At 45.0% G+C, this 27,132-nt stretch overlaps 1 protein-coding gene across 3 annotated transcripts in view; it reads left to right on the plus strand.

Annotated features, from left to right (window-relative positions):
• Positions 1-27,132, plus strand: part of LOC137280690 (unconventional myosin-XVI-like) — a 236,700-nt gene that overhangs the window by 2,348 nt on the left and 207,220 nt on the right. For 2 of the 3 annotated variants that reach the window (XM_067811903.1, XM_067811906.1), the window contains exons 2-3: positions 717-946; positions 4,001-4,071. In XM_067811903.1, coding sequence (XP_067668004.1) covers positions 721-946; positions 4,001-4,071 — 297 coding nt within the window. In that variant the 5' untranslated portion in view covers positions 717-720. The remainder of the gene's footprint in view (positions 1-716; positions 947-4,000; positions 4,072-27,132) is intronic. The other variant, XM_067811904.1, reaches the window with a different exon arrangement.

The following is a 27,132-nucleotide window of genomic DNA, read 5'->3' on the forward strand; positions in this document are numbered from 1 at the left end:
CACAAGTCTGTATAGGTATACATACCTCTGTAAGTCTGTACGGGTATGCACAAGTCTATATAGGTATACATACCTTTGTAAGTCTGTACGGGTATACACAAGTCTATATAGGTATACATACCTTTGTAAGTCTGTACGGGTATACACAGGTCTGTAGGTTAATATAGGTATAGGTATAGGTCAGTAAGTTACAGATAAAGACTTACTGTTGTGCAGGTGTGGACAGTGTTATGAGGATAAAGACTTAGTGTTTTCAAGTGTGGGCAGTGTTATACAGATAAAGACTTACTGTTGTGCAGGTGTGGGCAGTGTTATACAGGTAAGGACTTACTGTTGTACAGGTGTGGGTAGTGTTATACAGGTAAGGACTTACTGTTGTACAGGTGTGGGTAGTGTTATGCAGATAAAAACTTACTGTTGTGCAGGTGTGGGCAGTGTTATACAGGTAAGGACTTACTGTTGTACAGGTGTGGGTAGTGTTATGCAGATAAAAACTTACTGTTGTGCAGGTGTGGGCAATGTTATACAGATAAAGATTTACTGTTGTGCAGGTGTGGGCAGTGTTATACAAAGACGTAGTACTTTGCATGTGTCGGGAATGTTATGCAGATAAAGACCCTGTACTCTACAAATGAAGGCAGGGTGGTACATATACTGCCTGTATTGTATAGATACACATGAGTGTGGTACACTCATTTGTTGTAGTGTCTATTTAGCAGGATGACATTTGGGATTGACCAGACGAGCCTGGAGGCTCTACCACAGCACGAGCGAATCAAGGTCTGCAAACAGATTCGTCAGAAGCAGATCGAGAACTACGTATGCTTCCTGTCTGAGCAGGGTCGACCACCCGTAACAAGCAGACCTAACAAGAAGAACACTACAGTCCACTTCAGTGTTAACCACTTGCTACAGACAGCCATTGAGAGTTTCAATGACAGAGAAGGTAAGTCAACCTCTTTCTGTTGTACAAACATGTCATACAAACTTTTGGTCTGTTCTGTAGATTTAGAGACGTGCCATACAGACTTTTGTGCCATACTGGATGTGCCGTATTTATTAAACGGCATTTCTAGAACATCAGTGTCTATCAGATAAACTGTAGCTGTAGTATTTCTAGACCATCAGTGTCTATCAAACTGTAGCTGTAGTATTTCTAGACTGTCAGTGTCTATCAGACTGTAGCTGTAGTATTTCTAGACCATCAGCGTCTATCAAACTGTAGCTGTAGTATTTCTAGACCGTCAGTGTCTATCAAACTGTAGCTGTAGTATTTCTAGACCGTCAGTGTCTATCAAACTGTAGCTGTAGTATTTCTAGACCATCAGTGTCTATCAAACTGTGGCTGTAGTATTTCTAGACCATCAGTGTCTGTCAAACTGTAGCTGTAGTATTTCTAGACCGTCAGTGTCTATCAAACTGTAGCTGTAGTATTTCTAGACCATCAGCGTCTATCAAACTGTAGCTGTAGTATTTCTAGACCATCAGTGTCTGTCAAACTGTAGCTGTAGTATTTCTAGACCATCAGTGTCTGTCAAACTGTAGCTGTAGTATTTCTAGAACATCAGTGGCTATCAAACTGTAGCTGTAGTATTTCTAGAACATCAGTGGCTATTACACTGTAGCTGTAGTATTTCTAGACCATCAGTGTCTATCAAACTGTAGCTGTAGTATTTCTAGACCATCAGTGTCTATCAAACTGTAGCTGTAGTATTTCTATAACATCAGTGGCTATTAAACTGTAGCTGTAGTATTTCTAGAACATCAGTGGCTATTACACTGTAGCTGCGTGATTCCTGAATGTGGCACTTGTTCCCCTTGCTTTTGTTGTTTTTTTTTACATCCAGGGTATAGTGGAGTGTTATTGGAACATATGCCCTGGAGATATTGAGGAAGCTGTTCGCCTTGCTTGTGTTGGTTTCGACTTCCAGGATATAGTGAAGTGTTATGGGAATGTATGCCTTGGAGACATCGAGGATACTGTGTTGCATGTCTTGGTTTCGACATCCAGGGTGTATTGAAATGTTATCAGAATGCAACCCTGGAGATATCGAGGATGGTGTGTTGGTTGTTTTTGTTGCGACATCCAGGGTAAAGTGGAGTGTTTTCGGAATGTATACCCTGGAGATATCGAGGATGGTGTGTTGGTTGTTTTTGTTGCGACATCCAGGGTAAAGTGGAGTGTTTTTGGAATGTATACCCTGGAGATATCGAGGATGGTGTGTTGGTTGTTTTTGTTGCGACATCCAGGGTAAAGTGGAGTGTTTTCGGAATGTATTCCCTGGAGATATCGAGGATGGTGTGTTGGTTGTTTTTGTTGCGACATCCAGGGTAAAGTGGAGTGTTTTCGGAATGAATACCCTGGAGATATCGAGGATGGTGTGTTGGTTGTTTTTGTTGCGACATCCAGGGTAAAGTGGAGTGTTTTCGGAATGTATACCCTGGAGATATCGAGGATGGTGTGTTGGTTGTTTTTGTTGCGACATCCAGGGTAAAGTGGAGTGTTTTCGGAATGTATACCCTGGAGATATCGAGGATGGTGTGTTGGTTGTTTTTGTTGCGACATCCAGGGTAAAGTGGAGTGTTTTCGGAATGTATACCCTGGAGATATCGAGGATGGTGTGTTGCTTGTTTTTGTTGCGACATCCAGGGTAAAGTGGAGTGTTTTCGGAATGTATACCCTGGAGATATCGAGGATGGTGTGTTGGTTGTTTTTGTTGCGACATCCAGGGTAAAGTGGAGTGTTTTCGGAATGTATACCCTGGAGATATCGAGGATGGTGTGTTGGTTGTTTTTGTTGCGACATCCAGGGTGTATTGAAATGTTATCAGAATGCAACCCTGGAGATATCGAGGATGGTGTGTTGGTTGTTTTTGTTGCGACATCCAGGGTAAAGTGGAGTGTTTTCGGAATGTATACCCTGGAGATATCGAGGATGGTGTGTTGGTTGTTTTTGTTGCGACATCCAGGGTAAAGTGGAGTGTTTTCGGAATGTATACCCTGGAGATATCGAGGATGGTGTGTTGGTTGTTTTTGTTGCGACATCCAGGGTAAAGTGGAGTGTTTTCGGAATGTATTCCCTGGAGATATCGAGGATGGTGTGTTGGTTGTTTTTGTTGCGACATCCAGGGTAAAGTGGAGTGTTTTCGGAATGAATACCCTGGAGATATCGAGGATGGTGTGTTGGTTGTTTTTGTTGCGACATCCAGGGTAAAGTGGAGTGTTTTCGGAATGAATACCCTGGAGATATCGAGGATGGTGTGTTGGTTGTTTTTGTTGCGACATCCAGGGTAAAGTGGAGTGTTTTCGGAATGTATACCCTGGAGATATCGAGGATGGTGTGTTGGTTGTTTTTGTTGCGACATCCAGGGTAAAGTGGAGTGTTTTCGGAATGTATACCCTGGAGATATCGAGGATGGTGTGTTGGTTGTTTTTGTTGCGACATCCAGGGTAAAGTGGAGTGTTTTCGGAATGTATACCCTGGAGATATCGAGGATGGTGTGTTGGTTGTTTTTGTTGCGACATCCAGGGTAAAGTGGAGTGTTTTCGGAATGTATACCCTGGAGATATCGAGGATGGTGTGTTGGTTGTTTTTGTTGCGACATCCAGGGTAAAGTGGAGTGTTTTCGGAATGTATACCCTGGAGATATCGAGGATGGTGTGTTGGTTGTTTTTGTTGCGACATCCAGGGTAAAGTGGAGTGTTTTCGGAATGTATACCCTGGAGATATCAAGGATGCTGTGTTGCTTGTGTTGATTTCGACATGTAGATAGGTATCACATGGTCGTCTGACTGTCAGTACACCTTGGAATCAGTGTTAGCTCTTGTTAGCAGTTAGTATACACCATGTTTAATTAACTGTTTTCTGCATACTATGAGCATGTTTCACGAGAGCTCCTTTTGCATTTAAAAGGAGTTTATTGTTTTCATACAAGTAATATGTTTGCATGGCATACCCGGTGGGCATTTGTCAAGAATGTTTTGTGACCTCTCCTTCCAGTTGATGACCTTGTGAAGGGCGGGGCCGATGTTAACTTCACCACTGCCAACAACACAACACTTCTACACAAGGTAGGAAGTCAGTAGGACCATCAGCACATTGCTACAGTAACATGAACTCAACACCTGGGAATTCACTTCATGTTTATTCTGCCAAAACATTAAATTAAAGAAGAATTACATTAAAACTTTCTGCATCCCTTGAGACATCATCTGATTAAAAAATAGCAGAAATTCTTATGATTGCTTCCCTCCATCATTTGTTTCTGATCAACAGGTTTAACTTCAAATAAACATTCTAAACGTGGATCATCTTGTGTTGTCTTGCCTTGTGCTGACTGAAGGAGTTGTTTTCAAAATATTTTCTGTGTACTTGTTCTGTGTTAAAGTTTTCAAAAATTTCACTGAATCGTAAATTTTGTTTGTATTTAAGATGTTTTAATCTAAAGGCAGCAAATCTATGTCAGCTTTTGTGCGAAAAATTGGCTAATTTGTTCTAAACTGTTGTCTGCTGATGCTGTGAGTGTGTTCAAGCCATAGTTTTCCTTTGTCTCCTGACGCAGTTTTGTGAAGACAGGATAGACTAATTAGTTGGCAAGATCCCCTTACCCCAGCCATAATCACAGATGATTTCAAGAAAGTAACCAACATTCATTAGGTCCCAAGATAGCATGTCATCCACCTGACAAAAGGGCAAGGAATAACCCAAAAATGTTCTGAAAACAATAAAGAAGAAGTTGACATCCATAACATTTTGTCATATATTAGAATACTGACTTCTAAATGCCTCTCAAGAACCTCAAGGGTTTCCAGGGGTACCCTGTCAGAGTCCCAGAGTACCTTACTATTAAGGAGGAAAGAATCCAGTGACTCATTTGTTGTCTTATGATGGAGGTTGATTCGGTGGAAGACACGTCTGTAAAGGTAGAGATTGCCAGATGCTAAATCCTCCCTAGCTCCATGGAAGATGGTCTCCATTTAGCAGATCATGTCAGCATGCCAGTTGTTGTCTTTCTGTGAGAGCCCCTGTGCCACAACATTTTGTTTCATTACCTATACTGTTCCTACTTTTGTATGGACCATTCCAAGTTTTGGAATTTTAACTGATGAGGACCTTACTTTACCCCTACACTTGAGAACACCATTGTTGTTCTTTGGCTCCAACTGATTCATTCTAGTTTGCCACCACTTGTGAAGCAGAAATATGGTTCAGACCTACACAACAGATCTATTGCTTCCCTGAAACCAGAAGTCTCGCAAGCCTTGGCAGCTCTCCTTGATGAACTTTGTACGGTAGAAGACACTAAGATACTCAAGTGTTTCACCTTCTACCCAGGCAGCAAGTTCAAGGCTTACCCTCAACACAAACAGGCTCAGAACTGTAACCTCTGCAATCCGCAGGCAGCCAAACCTTCTCATCACATAAGCTTGTTGACCGGAGATAGTTAACAGATTGAGCTTGAGCCTCTCCCACACGATCATGGACGATGAGTATGATGATGAACAGGTCTACACTGAGCAAGATGATCCTACAACTAGTGATGGGAAATTCAACCCTGATCCTCTTATTGACTCCCAGAGTTTGCTGTGTGGATGTTATCAAGTGCCCAGTGCTGTCTGCAAACTACTTACAACACCCAACAATACTACAGCTACAGTTTGATACACTTGACACCAGGGCTACCACAGATATGGTATCTGATTCCTTTTGCCAAGCACCTTGGACTGACGATCAAACCCCTCAATCAGCCCATGAAGCTGATGGTATAACACCATTGGAGGTACTTGGCAAGATACACTGTAAACAGACAGGAGGTCCACACATCTTCAAACTCAATGCCCTTGTTGTCAAGCACCTTGACATCACAGCCAGTAAACCTTTCCAGTCCTTGAAGTACGTTGTTACACATCGTTCCAAGAGCCAGATAGTAATCAAAGGCTCTGAGGTTGTGCATTATGGCAGTCTTCCTCGCAGGGATGCTTCTATTAGGAGAACCCGTGCTTTCCTGCTTCAAGCACCTTTGCACTAAACGGTGGTCCTACCTGGTTAATTTGTCAAACTTACTACACTGAGTGACTGTGGTCCGGATACCCAGTGGACCCTGGAGCCAAGTCTAGACAGCCCTTATAACTCAGCCCACAAACTCCAAAGAGCTTGGCCTCCTCCACATGTAATAAACTGTGTCGGCCACTCTCTTAGAGTCACAATCTTGATGACCCTGTTGTGGTGAAACGCCATGAACACATCTGCCAGGTTAGAGCCATAGCCTCTCACGCAGACATACCTGGATGTCCCAAAACTCCCACAACAACTCCCACAGACATACCTGGATGTCCCAACACTCCCGCAACAACTTCCACAGACATACCTGGATGTCCTAACTCTCCCGCAAGAACTCCCAAAGACATACCTGGATGTCCCAACACTCCCGCAACAACTCCCACAGTACCACCACCCTGACAACTGCCTCACCAAGAATGCAAGGGACAAATTTCATGACCTCCACAATCAGTTTGAAGATGTTTTCAACCCTAGTGTTGGTAAATCTAATTGTTTCAGTGGAAACATACAAGCAGTTGTCAATATAGGTCCAACGCTCCCTCCACAGAGGAAAGGAAGTCTCTGCCAGTACAACTGGGACATGCTTGTTGGACTCCAACACACGCTGGGTGAACTCGAGTCTACAGGCATGTTCATTAAACCAGTGCAAATGAATGTCTCTGTCAAGTACCTAAACCTCTCCTTCCTTGTTCGCAAACCCAAAGATGGAAGTCATCTTGTCACCTCATTTGGAAAAGTCAGTCAGTACAGCAAACCTCAGCCTTCGCTCATGCGTAATGTTGATTGCGTACTACTTGACATTGGCAAATGGAGATTCATCATTGTGTCAAAGCTTTCTACCAGATACTTTTGGCTCATTCCTCTATGAAATACTGTGGAGTTGTCACTTCCTTCACAGGTATAAGAGTATACACCAGATGTGCCATGGGGATGCAGGGATCTGAGACTTGCCTGGAAGGACTCATGTGCAGAGTCCTTGGACACCTAATTGGAGAAGGATGCATGGCAAAGATAGCTGATGACCTTTTCTGCAGTGGTGATTTCCCAGATGTGGTCCTACACTATCGGAGTCATGTACTCAAAGCTCTGAAGGACAATAATATGAGGCTCATAATGTCGAAAACAATCATCAGTAAACGTTCCCCAACGATCCTTGGATGGATCTGGTCACAAGGGCACTTTCATCAGTTGACCTACCCAACACGTCCATGGACTCTATTCCTTCACAGGTGCCTACAAAGTGTTAAGTCATCTTCTACACAGATAGGCACAGCTTCTGGATCCTGTTGACTGAGCTACACCGGGGAGACAGTCACAAGAAAAGATTATCTGGATGGATGAACTAACTGAAAGTTTCAAAAGGCTCAAGCTGCCCTGTCTAATTGTAAATCCATCATCTGACTAAGACCAACTGTTTATGGGATAGTCACTGATGCCTCTGTCAAGAACAAAGGCCTTGCTGCTACCTTCTACACACTCATAGAGAACAAACTCTTTCTTGGCGGGTTCTTCAATGCAACACTAAAGAAACATCAACTTGCCTGGCTGGAGTAGAAGCTTTGGGCGTCTGCACATATTTCAAATACTTTGCCCCCATATATCATTGACAAAACAAACTGTCCAAGTTCTCACAGATGGTCGACCTTGTGTCCAAGCATACGAAAAACTCATACAAGGGGAGTTCAAATGATACAACTTTCTTGACAACTGTCAACAGATACATAGTTCAGATCAGACACATATCTAATTAGCTAACTTGCCTTCAGATTATGTCAAATCACACCCCTTAGAGTGCTCAGACCAAAAGCTGCCAGATATGCCAGTTCATCCACCAAACAGAGTGTTCAGTTATACATGGCCTCTCTATCAAAGCTATCACTAGCTGAGCTGCATGGCTGGATACCCAATACAGGTGCCCGGACCTCAGATGCTCCCATTCTCACCTCATACAAGGAACCTGTCCTTCAAAGAAGATGACAAATGTTCCCAATAAAACGCTACATGCAAGAACTTACCATAGCTCAGGGTGGATTGCTAGTTGTCAAGGCTTCCTCACCATTTGAACCGAGTCTTGAAAGAATCGTTGTACCATGTGAAGTTTTGGATGGTCTCCTCACTGCCATACACATCCGGTTTGACCACCCAACACAGTGTCAAGTCTCTGTTCAACAGATAAGTCATTGTTCTTGGAATTGACATAAGCCGCTGCCTGAGTTCTGTCATCCTGCCACCATTGTATGTTGCTGAAATCATTCCCCAAACAACTTTACTCCCAGACCTCAAAGCCTTTGATTGATCGCGCTGGCATGTTTAGGCTGATATTTCACACCGTGTCGCAGTTGTCCCGTACTATCGTTCTATGTTGCAGGACCCTACCATACAGGATGGCCACCTTCCGCGAGTAGGGTTTCTAACCTCCCGGACCAGCTCCAGGCTAGTGACCATGTTGAACTCCAGAGAGATGTTGTCGATATTGTAACAGGCCTCATCATCATTAGACAAAATGGATGATATCTAGATGGATGATTTTGGTGCTCACTGATATTGAAGACACTTTATTTACTACCAGCTTGAGCAACAAGCTCTTAAATCAAACCGTCAATGATTATTACAACGGTTTAAAACTTGATAGAGATTACATTGAGCCACAGTATCAAGAGTGTTCCAAGTTCGCTGTTGATAACTTGAAGGTTCACTCAGGGGTCGATCTCATGAACACATGCTCTAGAAAACCACTTGCCCTGGTACGCATGGTACCGACTTTATCCGCGATGAACTAAACATGAAAGATTGACGCACGGCCTAAACTTCCCTCACGGCCTAAAACTGTTGGAAAGATACCATAACAAACCCTTGCTGGGTTTTGAATTCCCTGTTTGAGAACCGTGAGGGCTGGACAAGGCCATGCAAACCTTTCCTGGAGAACTTGTGAACAACATGGGAAAACTGAATGAACTTGACGAGCACATCGCTCATGAGAAAGTAAAACTCAAGCAGGTCTTCATGTGTGTGAGATTGTAGTCATGACCTTTGTATCGCTTTTTGGGTAAATCACTCCTGTTTTGGACATGTTGAAATATTATATAGTACATAATATACTTCTCTATATTCTCGGATGCTTCTGAGTCTGCTGCTGCATGCGATTGATAACATGTTGTGGGAGCTTGAAGTCACACTCTGCGATATCACCAACCTACCGCGATGGACCAACATCAGTGACAACAACAACTAGCTGTTCTTCAATGGTGTCCACAGCCACATAACCGAAGGCTTCTACAGTATATGCTTGCTTAGCCACGAGGTTTTCCGGCCTGTTGAGAGATCTTCTGGTCCGTTGAGTGGGCGGAAACCAGATGAATGACTGAATGGAACAGTGGCGTTGATCAACAACAGAGTAAACACCTTGAGGCTCAGCTGACCATAGGCGAGGATGCTAAGTGGCTTGTCGCCAGACGACATAAAACCCACAACAAACCTCATGGTTACATTCCTGGAGTTGACAATATCGAGTTTAGATATAAATCATAATCCTGTTAGTATATGATACCTCAGCGCGATGCTACACATGACTAGTGCAGGTGACAAAATGTTAGTATATGATACCTCAGCAGTTAGTATATGATACCTCAGCAGTTAGTATATGATATGATACCTCAGCAGTTAGTATATGATACCTCAGCAGTTAGTATATGATACCTCAGCGCGATGCTACACATGACTAGTGCAGGTGACAAAATGTTAGTATATGATACCTCAGCAGTGAGTATATGATACCTCAGCAGTTAGTATATGATACCTCAGCAGTTAGTATATGATACCTCAGCGCGATGCTACACATGAGTAGTATAGGGAATAGGGGTTCTGGACCACTTTCAAGAAATGTCTCTACAAAGCCTTATTTACTAAATAAGGCTTTGGTTGGGTCATTAGCTCTTGCTACTATTACCCCTACTACAAAAAAGTTGGCGGTAATTACTATGCCTACTTTGTGTTGGTTGGAGGTAACACTGTGCCGTACGGTACGATCAATAATTCTTCTCTTACAAATCCCCTACCAGGCCCATCCCTCAAGTAGTACAAGTTAGGTTCGTCGGCTTTCATATCCACTTTATCTATGTTGTAAGTTTTGACTGACCATATAGGATCGGTGGCTCGTTTACGGCTATCGCCCTCGTGTTCCCCCGGCTGGTATAGATACCTCACTAGGGTCCTATCTGGTATCTGTTTCTCCTTCCCATGCAATGGAGCGGCCGACTCTGCAACTATTGATTTTAGTTTGATAGCGTCTGCCGGTTTCTTACCGGTGAGACGGGTGACTTCATGGTTGATTGCCGACACCACCTTGGGTAACCTCGTGACCCATTCAGTCGATCGTTTTCCAGGGGTGGCCATCTCCCTAGCATACTGATAGCCGAACAAGCGCTCAGCCAAAGTCCTATTAAATCTCTCAACTATGGCTTGGCTGCGATGGGCTCCGGCCGTGCCACGCCTGACCTTTGTATCGTGTTTGGCTAGCAGTTGTGACACGGCACCCATGAACTCCCGTCCGGGGTCAACTTGCAGCTCTGTTGGCCACGTCAGCGGGCTGCGTTTGTATATGCGTTCGAATCCTCTGGCTACCTGGGCCGAATCTTTCGTGGTCAAGGGTTCGGCTTCCTTGTAACGACTGGCTACGTCCACTACGGTTAAGGCATACTTGTACCTCTTGTCGTGGGGTAGGAACAGTAGGTCTGCCTGGTGAACGCTATTAGGTATGTTAATACCGAACCTCCTTCTAGGCACGTAGCGTGGTGCCGGCAAATAGATCTGCCACAGGGCTTGTTTTTCAAGCCACGCTTTGGCTTCCTCCGGGGGTACTCGCGCTATTTTAGCTAGCTTATCTACTGCGCTAGCTCCTTTCCAGTACCCACGCGGGCTGAAGTAAATAGCCTCAAATTTTTTCATGTCCATATGCATATGTGTTTATCCCATCAATAGCTATCCAACGTTTCGTGTCCATAGGCGACAGGGACGTCTTGTTTATAGTCAGTCCGTATATCTTATGTCCATCACTTCTAAGTGTGTTCATTTTATGCCTAAAGGTACGGGTCTTGAACAGGGCTTCCTTGAATCTGGCGTGTTTGATGTGTTGTTTCACCACATACTTCTTAACCCCCTTAGCCTTCCGGATCTCACTATTGTCGGCTTTCAGTATGGAGTACATCTTAGGTCTCAAACCTATGTACTCGGCTATGGGCGTGCCAGCACACTCGTCCTTCATCTTACCTAGGACCTTTTTATTTACAGTACTGTGTATGGCATGGGTCTTAGGGTAATCGCTGGTGTCGTATAAATCAAGGTGTTTTTTCATGTCCTCGTACACGTCCTCGGTTCGAATCTCCATCAGCAGGGAATCCGTGTCAGTGTACAGCACTTCACACCTGTCACCGTACTGTTTCTTGAGCTCGTTGTAGTAAAAGTCGTACATCAGGTGTTTGGATAAATCGAGGATGCTCATCCCCACGTAAACGGGCCGGTTGAATTTTATGTGACTTTTCTTCATGTGTAGGGCAACCAGGTTGTCTGTGAATATCTTACTACGGTTGAATGCCGGACTGGCTATCAATCTCCTGAGCTTGTCTTCCTCACTCGACCGAACCAGCTTCACGGTCACGCGTTTCCTCAGGTTCTCCATAGTCTTACCAAACACCGAGTTGTTCATGAGCTTGTAGAGATTTTTCTCAAAATCACTGGTGGCTTTTTTTCGTAGGTCTGTGTTCATTCTGATGTAGGGCTCCATCCATGGACTCTGGTCGAACATGAGCACCCTGTGTATTTTGGTCAGCCTCATACCCAACGACAGGTACAGCTGTAGGTTGCGATAGTGAACGATGTACTTGGTCTTATTCATTAAGTTAGGCACGAGTTTTTCAACGTCTGTCACACGCCCACCTGACAAGTTATGTTGGTACTCAGACATCCAGTCTGGGTTAACCCTCATACGTTCGGGGGCCAGGGGGTAGCTGTTGTGCGATGTGTGTAATTCCTTGGGATACTCTAAGTCAACCTCGAGGATATAACCTTTGTTCGTATCTGGTGCAACCCCCATAACATCAACGTGGGGTACCCATTCGAATCCCCCTGTAGGTAGATACTGACTCATGGCCCAGCCGTACAGGTTGTTTGCGTCGAGGTAGAGAATGTGATTGGTTGGTTTGTTAGGATCGTAACCTTTCACGTATTGATTATTTGCTTTCGCGTATCGTTTGGATGCCATGGAAATCCCACCTCGCAAACCTTTCTCAGTGAATAGGTGCATGTCGTAATCTGTGAGCAATTCCAAATTAACTCCGGTCTTTTTAAGCAAGGCATCCCACAACAGACCTGGGCTGGTGTAATACCATGCGGGGTCGAGTTTATACTGCTTGAAACATGTCCGCCTAAACGTCTCAAACACGTCGGCTAACAGCAGTACATCTGTCCTCAAGTACAGGTCGTGATAATCACCCAGGTTCTTACAACCCAGTTTATTCCATACGTTAGTCGCATGCGAGTAATCATCTCGTGAGACGGACGCCTCATTCAGCTTGCTATAAAAGCAGTCAATAGGGGGTAGTCTGGTCTCGGTGAACTTGACCCAACTATCCATGTACTCATAGGGGTACACACCCTTCCTCATAAGCAGGGGTCTAGTCTCGGCGCCTGTGTATCGATCGGTGATGGGGAAGGTATTGTTGGCCTTGACCAGACTGTCGAGTGACGACAGGAGGAACTGAAACGAGTCAATGAACCTAAGTCCGTTTAAGCTGAAGGAGATGTATCTCTCCATGTTGTTGGGGATGCACGTTATATTACCATCGATTTTCGCGATGGCCTGCATGATCAAGTGTGAGTCGTACCCTCTCAAGTTGTGAAAGACAACGGGGATGTTTATTGTCTTAGGGTTGATTTTAAGCTTGAGGTTGCACGCGTTGTGAGCGGCGCCTCTATACTTACCAGTTATGTGACAGTGATCTCTCACCGAATCACCGTTAAGTGGTGAGTCACACACGTGACAGTTAGTGCTACTAGCGTGGGCTAGCCTGTCGACTCGGGTCAGACGCATGGGAGCGATTTTATACAATGCATTCCTAATAATTTTTTCTTCCTCCTGCAAACACTTTAGAAACCTTTCAGCCGCGTCAGGGCCCCTATACACTACCGGAGCTTTCGTTTCCCCGTCACAACGGACGACAATGTATCCAAACGAACAGGCTTTATGCTCTTGTGTCTTGTGGGTAAAGGTACCGGCGGCACCACTGGGGGTATCCCCCACAACTAAGGCTTCGAAGTCGGCATATATAATATAAGGCACAGACATTTGGTTCTTGTGGTTATTGAATTTTAGGATATTGTCACCTTCCTTAGGCATGTCGACTCGTATGGCCGTCTGCCCCACACCTTGACAATCATCCCGGTGGGATTCTAATAAATCAGCTCGGGTGAAGCCATGTAGACATCGTTCACAGAAGTGGGTCTTTCCTTTGTATGCTGATTGGTCATACAACAGCTTGCTAAAGTGTTTTATCCATGTGTAGTGATACTTGTCACCTCGCTGGATCATGAATATATTGATAACTTGGCGATCCTTCACCGGGCTGACCCTGTGTACTATTGTTGTGTTACCTTCGTGCCCAAAGACATTTATAGCCAGATTATTCTGTTTTTCTACTTTAGTGATCTGGGATATGGGGGTGGGTTCATCTATACCATCCCAGTTGAGCCCATCGTCTTGGGGATAGCTAGAAAGCCTATCTGAATGAGTGCCAGCTGGAAATAAGGCTGACCTGATAGCTAACCTCAGGCAATCGTTTCCTCTATTCTTAACGTTTACTATGGCATGTTTATTCCTATAGTAGGGAGGCAAGGCTAGGTATGACCCGCCTCTGAACGGCACGTAGTTAGCTATGTCTAGATAGACATTATCGATTTTATCTACAGCCCACCCGGACCCCAAGTGTGTGTAGCGTTCTAGGTATTCTCGTATCTGCTGAAAACTGGTATCGATTGATGTATCAATGGTCTCTGTATGTGTGGCGACCTCTTGTTGACCTCGGAAGTAAGGCTGAACATATTCAGTGGTACTCCCAACCTGCTTATCGAGCGACATTTTCACTGTGATCTGAAACTTGATACTTCCTAGATTATTTAGTTCCTGGTTGACCTTATCAGCTATCAGAGGCTTGATATCTGTAATGTCTATGTTTCTATCAACGTGCATGCGCCAACCTCTCAAATAGTTGCCTACAGCGCGCTCAGTGCGCACGAACTGTAGGTCAATAGCTCTATTCTGTCGTAATAATTCTACAAGCTGTGGTTTTCTCATACGGGAATACCCGCCTAAACCCAAATCGTGTGCCTCGGCTTTCAGTTGTTTTACAGTGGGAGGTTTTGCTACGGGGGCATGTGATAACAATGCGGTTAACCCGGCTCTCCCCAGGTTTGAATAACCCGTGTATCCAAGCTGTTTTGCTTGAGCTTTTAATTGTGTTACGGTAGGAGGGACTTCTAAACCTAGTAATCTCAACAATGCTGACTTCCGCATTCGAGAATACCCGATCACACCTCTCTGTTTTGCGACCCGCTTCAGCTCGCGTACAGTAGACATTGTGTTTACACCTAAGAGAACCAATGTCTAATTGCTTCACAGTAAAGGGAGGTAACCCTTTCACGCATTGGAGTCTATCTTGAGCAGTCGCCTACGTTCTTTTATGTAGCCTTTTTTATTCTCGTAGATGAGTTGATGTCTGACTACGTTCGCTCCGTGAGCTTTACATAGACAGTAGTGTCCTTTAACCCCGATACCACACACAGAACACGTGTAGTTAGGACTTCCCATATGGAAACAACAGAACCCCTGATTCCTGCATTTCCTACCACAGGCCTCGGTCTTCCCCATAAGTATGTATTCGCATCGGTATGGAGCGGGTCTCATGTTTACTTATATAGGTATTTTAATTTAATTGCTTCGCAACCAACGCAGTAGCTGCTATACCCAACACTATGAAGCCCAGTTCACGATTCATTTGTCCCTTGGATGGTGTGTAGTACTGAGCGAGTGTGGGTTTATTGAGCGGTTCCAATTGTTTACCAGTTAGTAGGTAGTATTCTTTCATTGCTTCATCGACATCGTAGAATGTTTTAATGGCATGGTTTTCACGCTTGAGTTGTTCGTTAATAAAATCGATCCTCTGGAGGCGTTTTTTAACGTACTCGTCCTGTGCTCTTTGTAATTTCTCAGTAGCGAGATCGTGTCGCTTCCTTTCTTCCTGTATTTCAGCCGCGTGATCATCTCGTAGTTTCGAGAAGAGGAAATTACTCCCGGAAAATGCCAGGGCATTCACTAACGCCCCACCGACCATCATAGCTATCGTGGCCATCCCTATATTTATTTCATTATATTATCAGGTATTATTCCTTGTTTTACTAGGATGTCTTTTGTGGCCATCGCCATACCAAGGTTCATTATGAGCATACCCATATCCTGCAGGTTGAAATCTAGCTTGATAGTTGGTTGTTTAAGCACCATTTTAGTCAACCGAGCGTACCCTACGGCTAGACTGGCGACCACTGTGGCGTGGTATGCGTCGTTGACGAACGTTTTCCCCTCAGACATTATGTATATGATATAAAATATTAAAATTATAACATGATATGCGGGTCGACGGTGGGGGTACCCCCCACACCCCCAACAGTGGGGGTTACCACCTCAGGTACCACCTCACGTCCCTCACGTGTATATAACCACGAGATAGCCAAGGCGGCAGTTACACCTACAGCCAACAACAGTCGGGGGTTGGCCACTTTATGTTGGTTACACCACCGTTTTTTACCGGCAGCTACTCTCTTAGGATTCTTCTGCCTGGTTACTGTTGAAGTGGTCTCCACCGTCACCTCGGGACTCACTGTTGGGGGTGGGGTCTCCTCCATCACTGTGTCCACTGGGGTTTCCTGTGCAGCATCCATCTATACTATTATTATTATTCTTTCTCTCAAATTGACAATGTTTTGCCGTGATAATCGCCGCCGTCACTGGAGCCAACAAAATACCATATTTGTGGTACAGCCCGCAGCTGATAGAGCTCACGGCGTGTTCGATAAAAGGGTCTTTCTCGAGGTCTTCCCACAGGTAAAGTCGGCGCTCTGGTGGAATGGGAAGGAAGTGTGATACAATACCGGTGTATATCTGGGTCATAGCCGATCCTATTGTCTTTGTCATTTCTGCTCCGAGCCGAGACTCGTATCTAGCGTATAGCTTATCGATTTCTTCGGCTGACATTTTGTGAATTTTATCCGGGGTGTAGTCTCCAAAGTAATGTTTGGCTTTGCCACCAACAGCCAACGCCACCAGTTTCTCTCGCTTGGGGGAATCCCCCACACCCCCAGTGGGAGAACCCTCCAACGACAATTGTTCGAGCAATTCCTCACACTCCATCTTATAATATAACAAGTAAGATTTAGTTTTAACTATATAATACCCGATGCAGACAAAACACAGAGAAATGAAGGTTAAGTTGCACACGACAAATACTTCAAATATCATAGCTATATACTTAGCTTTGCTTAGCTTTGCTTAGCTTTGCTTAGCTTTAGCATACTATATATGCTACTGGTTGGTCGGTCTTTAGCACGAGCTTAGCGTGTTTAGTTTCAGCGAGCTGTTTCTTTACCCGTTCCCGTTCTAATTTACTCATCACATCGTTCTCTCTCAAACACTCCTCGAACGAATCCCTGTCCTTACAGTGAAATAAGGCCACCCATCGCGTCTGCTCCCTGAGGTCTTTCAACACCGAGTTGAACTTCTGCGTTAGCACCCAGACGCTGTGATTTGCATGCCGGCCGGAGAAGGCCAGGTACGATAGCATGTCTCTCTTTTTTGTTATCTCGCGATTAGCGCTGCAGTCGTCTAGTATGAACAGCGTCGGTTCCCCTTTAAATTTCTCGTGAAGAGCTTTCAACCAGTCCTGCAGGCGTGTTCCAGGGTCGATTTTGTGTACGTCCGGGTCCGTCATCACCCAAGGTCGCGCGTACGTTTTATTCATGCTCAGAGTAGGGCACATGATAACGATGTTATCGAACACATCCTTGTAGTAACCCTCCAACATATCCAACACGAAAACGGTCTTCCCACAGCCAGTCTGCCCGCACACTATGGCGCAGTGTGGGTCAGTGGGTAGTTGTGGGTACCCCTGGGGGTCTCCCCCACTAGTAGATGGCTTGCACGAATCTCCCATTGTCTATATTAAGTTGCGCGTCCATAATAACGTACAGATATAATTTCAACTTACCAGCGGTTTGAGCCTTCTTAGTAATCTGGATGGTTATCCCTTCGCTGCCGTTATCTATACGGCGCCCGCTACCGTGCAGTTTATCATCATCCGTGGATCGCATGTCCAACCATAGGGCGTACTTGGTGGTCAGGTATTCACCGATCTGCACGGAGCCGAGGTCCAGGTCCTTTGTTATATAATCCCCCACTGGTAGCTTTTTTATCTCATCCCACTGCTGGTGTGGTCTCATACCATGACTGAACAGCTGGTTGGGCACGCCCTCGATGGTAACTTCCACCTTTTCAATCTCGGGGTTGAAAAACTTCTCGCTGTCCCTCCGGAATGGATCGTAATCCTCCACGGGGACGACCAGGATACCTTTCATCGATCGCGCCGGCACGTTCAGGTTGATATTCCACACAGTGTCGCTCTTATCTCGCACGACTGATCTATGCCTCAGTACGCGATCGTACAGGATGGCCATCTTCCCAGAGTACTGGTTTCGAACCTGCCTGGCCAGCTCCGGGCTAGTGACCATGTCGAACTCCAGAGAGATGTTGTCTATGGTATAACTAGCCTCATCACCGTTCGGCGTACGCACTACTTTGCTATAGTCGTTAAACGTGAGCTCGTATTCGAGCCTATCACCCAGCGCGGCCTGGTAAAACGGCGCGTGTCCCGTGAGCAACCTGAAGTCGAGCGGCACGCAGAATCGATTCCCGTATGCTAGAGCGATGGCCTTTTCACCGTCCGATAGCTTGTCTTGCTGGTCTTGCGTGAAGACATACCCTATGCGCGCCCGGGTTGATTTGCTGATGCCCTGGTACACATCATTGACTCGTTCTCTCTCGCTTTTCCAGAGATCCCTGTAGCAGTGAAACACGTCGCTGTCGTCGATGCTGAGCACCTCGTTACCGCTGATCTTGACGGTCGTTTTCTTGATGATGGCTCGACCCACGTTCCGCACTAGCTCGCGTTTGTCGTTGTCGGAGGTCAACGTGATATTGAACGCCAGTCGAACAGTGCCTGGTACAATGAGGTCATTCTCACCAAGGTTTGGAAATCTAACCAGCAGAGTTTGATTCTGGTCTATCTTGCTGGGATTGTTGGTGATGGTCACCGACTGGCGCACGGCTCTGGCTCCTAATGGCTCTCTCAATCTTCTGAAAGGATCTAATTTTCTGCCGTACATTGTTATATAAAAGAAATATATTTTTAATACTAATGGATGAAGACATAGATATGACGGAGATGCCGGGCGCTAGTGCCCAGGCATTCGATGATGAGCAGGAGACCTCATTTACTAGTTCACCATTGAACCAAGAACTCTTGGAAACAACGGTAAATGATTATTACGAAAGTTTAAGAAGAGATAAAAACTACGTTGAACCACAGGGTCGATACCATAAGAATTTTTTTATTGATACAAAGGGTGTTCTACGCCTTAAGTCTGACCCAGGGGTTGACCTCTTTAACAAGAGCAATAAAAAACCACTGGCCTTGTCAACTCTAGCCAGCCGCCATGGTGTCGAATTTATCCGTGAACATCTAAACATGCATGATTACGGTGGTGCAATACCTAAGGCCGTTAAAGAAGATCTGCAAGCTACCAGATCCCACCTCACCACTAGAGATGAAATGACACCACAGCGTGCTACAGAAGCCTCGGACAGCATAGAAAAACTGTTGAGCACCTACTGGGACAAACCGTTACCGGGGTTTGACTTTCCGGTAAGGGAACTGCGCGGCTTAGACGAAGCCGTGAAACGCGTGCGTGGAGAACTCGTGAACAACATGGGGAAACTGAACGAAATCGACGTGCACATCGCTAGGGAAAAAACCAAACTCAACGAAACTGAAAACGATGATATGAAGCGTCGTATCAATGAACGACTACGTGATTTAGAAGACGAGAGACGTACACGATTGGAATCCGCTTCCTCGAATCGTGAACAGCTTCGATCCCAGATCAGTCGCATTCGGGAAACAATCGATAGAATACTGAACGAGGATACAACTTTAGCCAAAAGGATTCGGATATTGTTCCGGGAGCAAGGGATCACCATCGCCAGCATTCTGACTGCATTGGGTTTCATTATATCAACCCTGGTGGTGTCACTGACAGGGGGAACCCCCACACCTGCCGGCGGGGGAACTCCCACTCCCACAGGCGGTGGTGTTAAAGACTGGATAAAAAAACTCGGGGAAGGCCTAGCTAAACTGGCTGGTAAAGCCGCCGAAGCCCTTCCCGGCATCCTGGGTAGCATCGTCTCGTGGTTGTTGAGCGCTCTGTCTAAAACTGCCATGTGGCTCAGTCAAAACCTGTGGGCAGCCATCGTCGCCGTGGCGGGTCTGGTGTACGTAGCGGCTAAGAAATCTTTAACCAAATAAGTCCCAAAGTTACCCCACCAACCACCAGGGCCGTTTTATTATCAATATGCTGCTGATAGGGGGGTACCCCCACATGTATATGGGTGTGTGTGGGGGGCACATGAACTTTAGACTCCGGGGGTGGCGCCACTATACCCTTTTCACGTGGTGGGATGTGTGGGATATAGGGGGTGTTAATATCGGGGTTGATACCCAACTTTTGGTCCGCCGTGGCTATGACTATTTTGTTGTTATAACCCACCACTTTTTTTATTCTCAGTTGCATATCACTCGGAGCCATGTACAACCCCACGCCGAACACGTAATTGACTTTCGATCTGGCGTATTCTAACACGTTTTGGTAACGGTCGATGGCCCTCGGGAGATCAACTGGAGAATTGATAGCATCATCAACGTTGGAAACGAATTGTGTCTGAGCGTCGTAAGCAGTTCCCTTACCGAGGATGTTGGAACGCGTCATCGACTGCGCACCCAACAGCGCCCACACGTACGTTCGAATCGAGTCGTTCAAGCGTATTGTACCAGCACGAGTGAATTCTTTCGATGTTTTTGAGATCATTTTAGTCCAGGCTGTGGCTGCATCAGGATTGGTTTGCTTTATACAGCTGACATGGATCTTTTCATTCGTTGTGGGGCCTGTAAATGTATGACGGTTTGGGTTGTATGAACCATCTTTAGAACCGGCATAATATGTTCCGGACCTGTAGAAGTACACGAGAACTATACCGAGACCATGGTTCACACCAGGAAGGCGAAAGTCTTTATTCGTTGGAATCTCAAACTCCCCACAAACACGTTCATAAGCGCGTCTATCATAGGGGTTATTCGTCATACTCCACGCTTTATCTTGGGGAAGAGGAGCACTTATTTCCTTCAATATTCGTCTCGTTTGATAATAAATATGAAACAAAATAACCGCCTTACTCAGTTCGTCTATACCGTAGTCTGGTGTCACACCCGACCCTGTCGTCGCACACCACACAGCAAAGTTGAGTTGGTTCTGCCAAAATTGCATTGGGTTTTGATTCCAGTTTACCACCGCCTGCGCGTTATTAACGGACACGATATATTTTTCAAAGATATTAATAAAGGTTGTTTTAAACCCCGTACCATCTGCATTCACCACGATTTTCAAGTGTGCTAAATCCATATTATAATATATAAATTATATATTATAATATGTACATAACACTTCCAGGAATAACGAGCGGTGAGGCCGTTCAGCTGACGCACGCGATTGATAACACGTCAGGTCAACTCGAAGCCGCACTCTGCGATATCACCTACCTACCGCAATGGACTAACATCAATATCAGCAACAATAAGCTGTTCGTCAGTGGAACTCGCAGCCAGATAACTGACAGCTACTACAGCGTGTGCTCTCTAAACGACGAGGTCTTCAAACCCCTGGGAGCCGAACTCAAGATGAACGACTCAAACGGCACAGTGGTGTTAATCAACAACGGAAGAACCTCCTTGAGGCTCGGCCGACCATTAGCGAGGATACTCGGTATGTCTCCTGACGAGATAAAACCAACAACAACCGTCACAGGCACGAAGTTACCCGACCTAGTACCGTACCGAGAGCTGTACATTCATCTCGATCAGGTGAGCACAACGTACAACATTCAAGGAGGTCACCCTTCCACTATACTGAGAGCAGTGCCGGTGAAAACTGAGAAATTCAACGACGGTAGAACCGAGTCGTTTTCACCACGGCAGTATAAGAGATTAACCCAGGGCAACATACCTGAGCTGACAATATCGGTGTTAGATATAAATCATAATCCTGTAAATATAGGATACCTCAGCTTAACGCTTCATGTAAAATGACCAGCGCACAAGGGCCCGGAGTGAAAAAATGCGTCAATATCGGGATCTCCGACCTCGGAGACACGCGCGGTTTCGACGCTCCCGGAGTAGATGGTAAATCGTACGCCTTGCAACTGAAAAACAACATTTACAAACGCGTTGAAATCCCCTCCGGTGGAACCCTAAGTGATATGATAGATACCACAAGAGCAACAGTCAACACTAAGTACGCCCTTGTCAACACCGGTGATAATAATTGGATAATATACCCATCGTTCGGGGGTAAACTGTTCGACTTAGACGATGTTGAGAGCACTACCGTCGTCCAAAACAAACCATATATGCTCGTCTTCACCGAAGATGACAAATGGGTGTTGTTACCCGATAACGACGACTGGTTTCTCAATATTAGACTCGTCTCCCCTTACGTGTTTACGGATAACAAAGACAACCACCTAAACAAAGTCGTGAACAATGGAACCCTGCTCGTGGCTTATGTCCCAACTCAGAGACGTAGCGTAGTCGTCAGCCCAGTCAACACTATGGCAGCCCACATGCTATCGAGTAAACCGGCCATACAAAACGTGACATTGCAGTTGGTGTCTGAATTCGAAGGCGTGGTCAAGATACTAGAGAGTCTACCAGCAAACTCAACACTGATCATCAAAGTCTACCTAGGGGAACCATCGGGGAATGATGTCGAGATCGTGAAGGGAATCAAACTCGGGTGGGTGAAACGACACCAGTATCAAGTTTGCAACGTTTACATTTTGTTGGAGCCGACACCAGTATGGAGGGGGTCAACGTGATCGTGGAAAACAAGATATCACTAACCAAGATCTTCCTGCCTGACAACATACACTTCATGGGTATGAAGTTAACCCCTGAATTATTATCAAAAAACCAGTTGGAAATTATATCGTAATAGTATAATAATGACCAGTCATCGTCCCAACACTACGCTTAACGACCTAGGAGACACGGAGGGCTTCGATCAGCCTGGTGAGGAAGATGAATTATACATCCTGCACTTCAAAGGCAACGTGTACAGACGGGTGTCGTTATCAGATTTAAAAGAGCCTAAATGGCTGCTCAACTTAACAATCACCTCACCTTATATCACATTAAAAGAAGAAAAGTGGGGGTACATCTCTAAGATTAGGAATAACGGTATCTGGCCCGGGGATTTCATTACGGAAAATAAAGCAACAGTCTCGATAGATTCTCGTATTGGAGAAAAAAGTGGGTTAAGTTCTGACACAGAAAGTAAATTAACATTTAGCAGTAAGTTTTTTTTACCCAAGGAGCATCTTGATCAAATAAACTACCTCTACACAATCATCATAGAAGTCGTCTTTACGTATTTTAACCAGGAAAACTCCTCGAAAGGATGCCAAATTTTACCCGGGTTGACAATACACTGGTATAACGAACACGTAGGTCAATATTGCCGTATTGTTATACAACGGAATGACCCGGGGGGTCCTATAAACCGCTTCATAAGCCTCCCTGGGGTTTTTATTACAACAGAAAAGTCTATTGGCTTCACACCTATTATCATTAATTATGATCTATCCCTTGTAGGCTTCAAATTCATTCGTGAAATATTAACTGAAACCCAATTAAAATATTTTTCAAAATATATATTATAGATGGGTCTGTACCCAGTCGTAGAGGAAGTAGCGAAGACGCTGGAAACCGTAGATGGGTTCCGCTTGAGGCAGTTATGTGATGTGAAACGTCAACTAGAACAAGACCGTGACACGCGGAAAGCACTATGTAAAAAGTATAATAGAGCTTTCAATATCGTGGACGGGGCTGACACTACCCTTATGGCAACCAGCATGGGACTAGGGGCGGCAGGTGTTGGATTGTTGGCTACCATCGTGGCTGCACCTATAGTGCTAGGTATTGAAATAACGGCTGGGGTGGCAGGGTTGGCAGGGTTGGCGCTTAAGTTAGTATCACGCAGGCTTAATCGTAAGGCATTGAAACACGACGAGATCAGGGTTCTGGCCGAAGCAAAGCTGAACACAGTGAGTGAGCGAATTTCCACGGCACTCTCTGACAGTAAGATCTCAGAAGAGGAGTTTCGTTCAATCCTCTCTGAACTCAAAAAATATAACGGAATGAAACAAGATATTCGATCCAAGTCTCGTAAGTCTGCTATCAGCGAGGACGAGAAAAAAAGTACATAGAACAGGGGATACAAAAAGCCCAGCAAGCCTTTATTATGAACACCAAAGAGATCGTAGGCGGTTCACGTTAAACTGTTTCATCGATATAAACATAACATAGGGGAACACGAGGGCGATAGTCGTAAGCGAGCCACCGATCCTATATGGTCAGTCAAAACTTACAACATAGATAAAGTGGATATGAAAGCCGACGAACCTAACTTGTACTACTTGAGGGATGGGCCTGGTAGGGGATTTGTAAGAGAAGAATTATTGATCATACCGTACGGCACAGTGTTACCTCCAACCAACACAAAGTAGGCATAGTAATTACCGCCAACTTTTTTGTAGTAGGGGTAATAGTAGCAAGAGCTAATGACCCAACCAAAGCCTTATTTAGTAAATAAGGCTTTGTAGAGACATTTCTTGAAAGTGGTCCAGCACCCCTATTCCCTATACTACTACATGACTAGTGCAGGTGAAAAAATGCGTCAATATAGGGATCCCTGACCTTGGGGACACGCATGGATGTGATGACCCTGGAGTAGGCAGCAAACTGTACGCCTTTCAACTGAAAAACAATGTTTATAAACGTTGGTGGTAGTACCCTAGGTAATATAGTTGATAGCTCAGGAGTGGCCATCATCACTCAGTTCAATGTAGTCCAAATCGGTGATGATAGATGGTTGATAGACCCATCATTCAGCAAGTCTACCCTCTTAAGTCAACTGGTTTCTCAACATCACCACACCGTATATCTGATAAAAAGAAGTGGTTATGTCTCCAAAATTAGGAACATCGGGATCATTCTCACATCTTTCATTCCGAATTCTGATGTAAAAGTTTTACAAATATCAGCAGGCAGCAGGCAGCATATTGGTTCCAGACGAAGATAGGGGAATTTTAAGGTTAGAATGGTCTGGTCACCAAGGTTTTTACTTCGACATACTTACCAGTACACTCATCATATCTCGTAAACACTGAGGGGACTTCAGACCAAAAATTTTTTTTATAATGTTATGATAACCCAGGAAGACAAACACAATGTCCAAGACAGTCGTTTCAACAGTGAGAGAGAGAGAGACTTGAGGGGGTTACTATTTCGTTTTCCCTGAAATTTTTTATTTTGATTTCCCTGAAATCTGCCTGTATGATAATCTACCCTTTATAAGCCCCAAATATGTTAATATGATTTTAACAAAAACCCAATTAAATTTTATCTCTCAAAGTATAACATACACATGGATTCCGGTTGAAAGAGTTATGTGACATAAAGCACCCTCTACAGCAAGACTGTGCTATGGGTTAGGGTTAGGGTTAGGGTTAGGGTTAGGGTTATTCCGGTTGAAAGAGTTATGTGACATAAAGCACCCTCTACAGCAAGACTGTGATATGGGTTAGGGTTAGGGTTAGGGTTAGGGTTAGGGTTATTCCGGTTGAAAGAGTTATGTGACATAAAGCACCCTCTACAGCAAGACTGTGCTATGGGTTAGGGTTAGGGTTAGGGTTAGGGTTATTCCGGTTGAAAGAGTTATGTGACATAAAGCACCCTCTACAGCAAGACTGTGATATGGGTTAGGGTTAGGGTTAGGGTTAGGGTTAGGGTTATTCCGGTTGAAAGAGTTATGTGACATAAAGCACCCTCTACAGCAAGACTGTGATATGGGTTAGGGTTAGGATTAGGGTTAGGGTTAGGGTTAGGGTTAGGGTTATTCCGGTTGAAAGAGTTATGTGACATAAAGCACCCTCTACAGCAAGACTGTGATATGGGTTAGGGTTAGGATTAGGGTTAGGGTTAGGGTTAGGGTTAGGGTTATTCCGGTTGAAAGAGTTATGTGACATAAAGCACCCTCTACAGCAAGACTGTGATATGGGTTAGGGTTAGGATTAGGGTTAGGGTTAGGGTTAGGGTTAGGGTTATTCCGGTTGAAAGAGTTATGTGACATAAAGCACCCTTTACAGCAAGACTGTGATATGGGTTAGGGTTAGGGTTAGGGTTAGGGTTAGGGTTAGGGTTATTCCGGTTGAAAGAGTTATGTGACATAAAGCACCCTTTACAGCAAGACTGTGATATGGGTTAGGGTTAGGGTTAGGGTTAGGGTTATTCCGGTTGAAAGAGTTACCATAGAGCTTTCAACTTCATGGATGGGTTCGATACCACCCTTATGACAGTCAGCATTGGGTTAGGGGTGGCAGGGGTTGGATTGTTGACCACCATCCTAGCTGCACCTATAGAGCTGGGCATTGAGATAACAGCTGGTGTATACATCAGGGTTAGTAGGGTTGGTGTTAAAGTTTGTTTCTTGTACATTGCTTTGTAAAGTATTGAAACATGATGAAATTAGAATTCTGGCTGAAGCAAAGTTAAACATGATAGGTGATCATGTTTCTACTGCGTTAACTGCCAACAAAATCTTGGAGGAGGAGTTTCATTTGGTGTTGTCTGAAATCACAGAATATCACAGAATGAAACAAGAGAGTTGAATCAAGTCAGGGTTAGGGTTAGGGTTAGGGTCAGGGTTAGGGTTAACAATCATATAAACCTGAAGTGTGTATTATACCACCGACAGAAAATAAGGGAACCAAGAAATTGAATGTAGATGACTTTGACTGTGACAGGGTCCGTTATCGTGGCGTATCTCCCAAACGCAACAGCCAATGACAATGGAATTTCGCATAATGCATGCCCAGCACGTGCTACACGTGCATACAGAAGTTAACTCCTGTAAATGTACTGGAGAAGTCGCAATCACTAATGCAATAGAGATTGACACTTACTGACAGAAATGCCTCCGAGGTTGCCCGGCAGATGGGTAAATCAAAAAGTGTAATTTCACGTCTGTGGGATAAGTACCGTCTAACGGGTGGGGTTGTAACGAGACCTGGGCGTGGTAGACCAAAATCAACGACACCACGACAGGATCGTCTCATTACGTTAATTGCTCTACGCGATAGGTTTAAATCGGCCCCTGCCATCAATAGAGAATTCTGCACACTCACTGGAAGACGCATTTCAACCTCAACCATTAAAAACTGACTCTATCAAGCTCGTCTGAAAGCAAGACGGCCTTTTAAGGGTGTCACCCTTTCAGCTCACCATAAGCGCCAAAGATTGGCATGGGCTAGGTAGCATCAGGGACGGGCTATGCGCCACTGGCGTTACACCATGTTCTCTGATGAGTCAAGGTTTTGCCTACGATTCACAGATGGCAGAAAACGTTGTTGGCGTCGGAGCGCGGAGCGATATGCCAGAGCAGCAATTCTTGACCATGATCGATATGGAGGTGGTAGTGTCATGGTTTGGGGTGGGATTACACATGACAGACGATCAGATTTGGTTATCATTAACGGAGCCATGACTGGTCAGCGATACGTTGACCAAATATTGTGTCCTGTTGTGGCT

The sequence above is a fragment of the Haliotis asinina genome, chromosome 4 (genome assembly GCF_037392515.1).
Source record: "Haliotis asinina isolate JCU_RB_2024 chromosome 4, JCU_Hal_asi_v2, whole genome shotgun sequence".
Taxonomy (NCBI): domain Eukaryota; kingdom Metazoa; phylum Mollusca; class Gastropoda; order Lepetellida; family Haliotidae; genus Haliotis; species Haliotis asinina.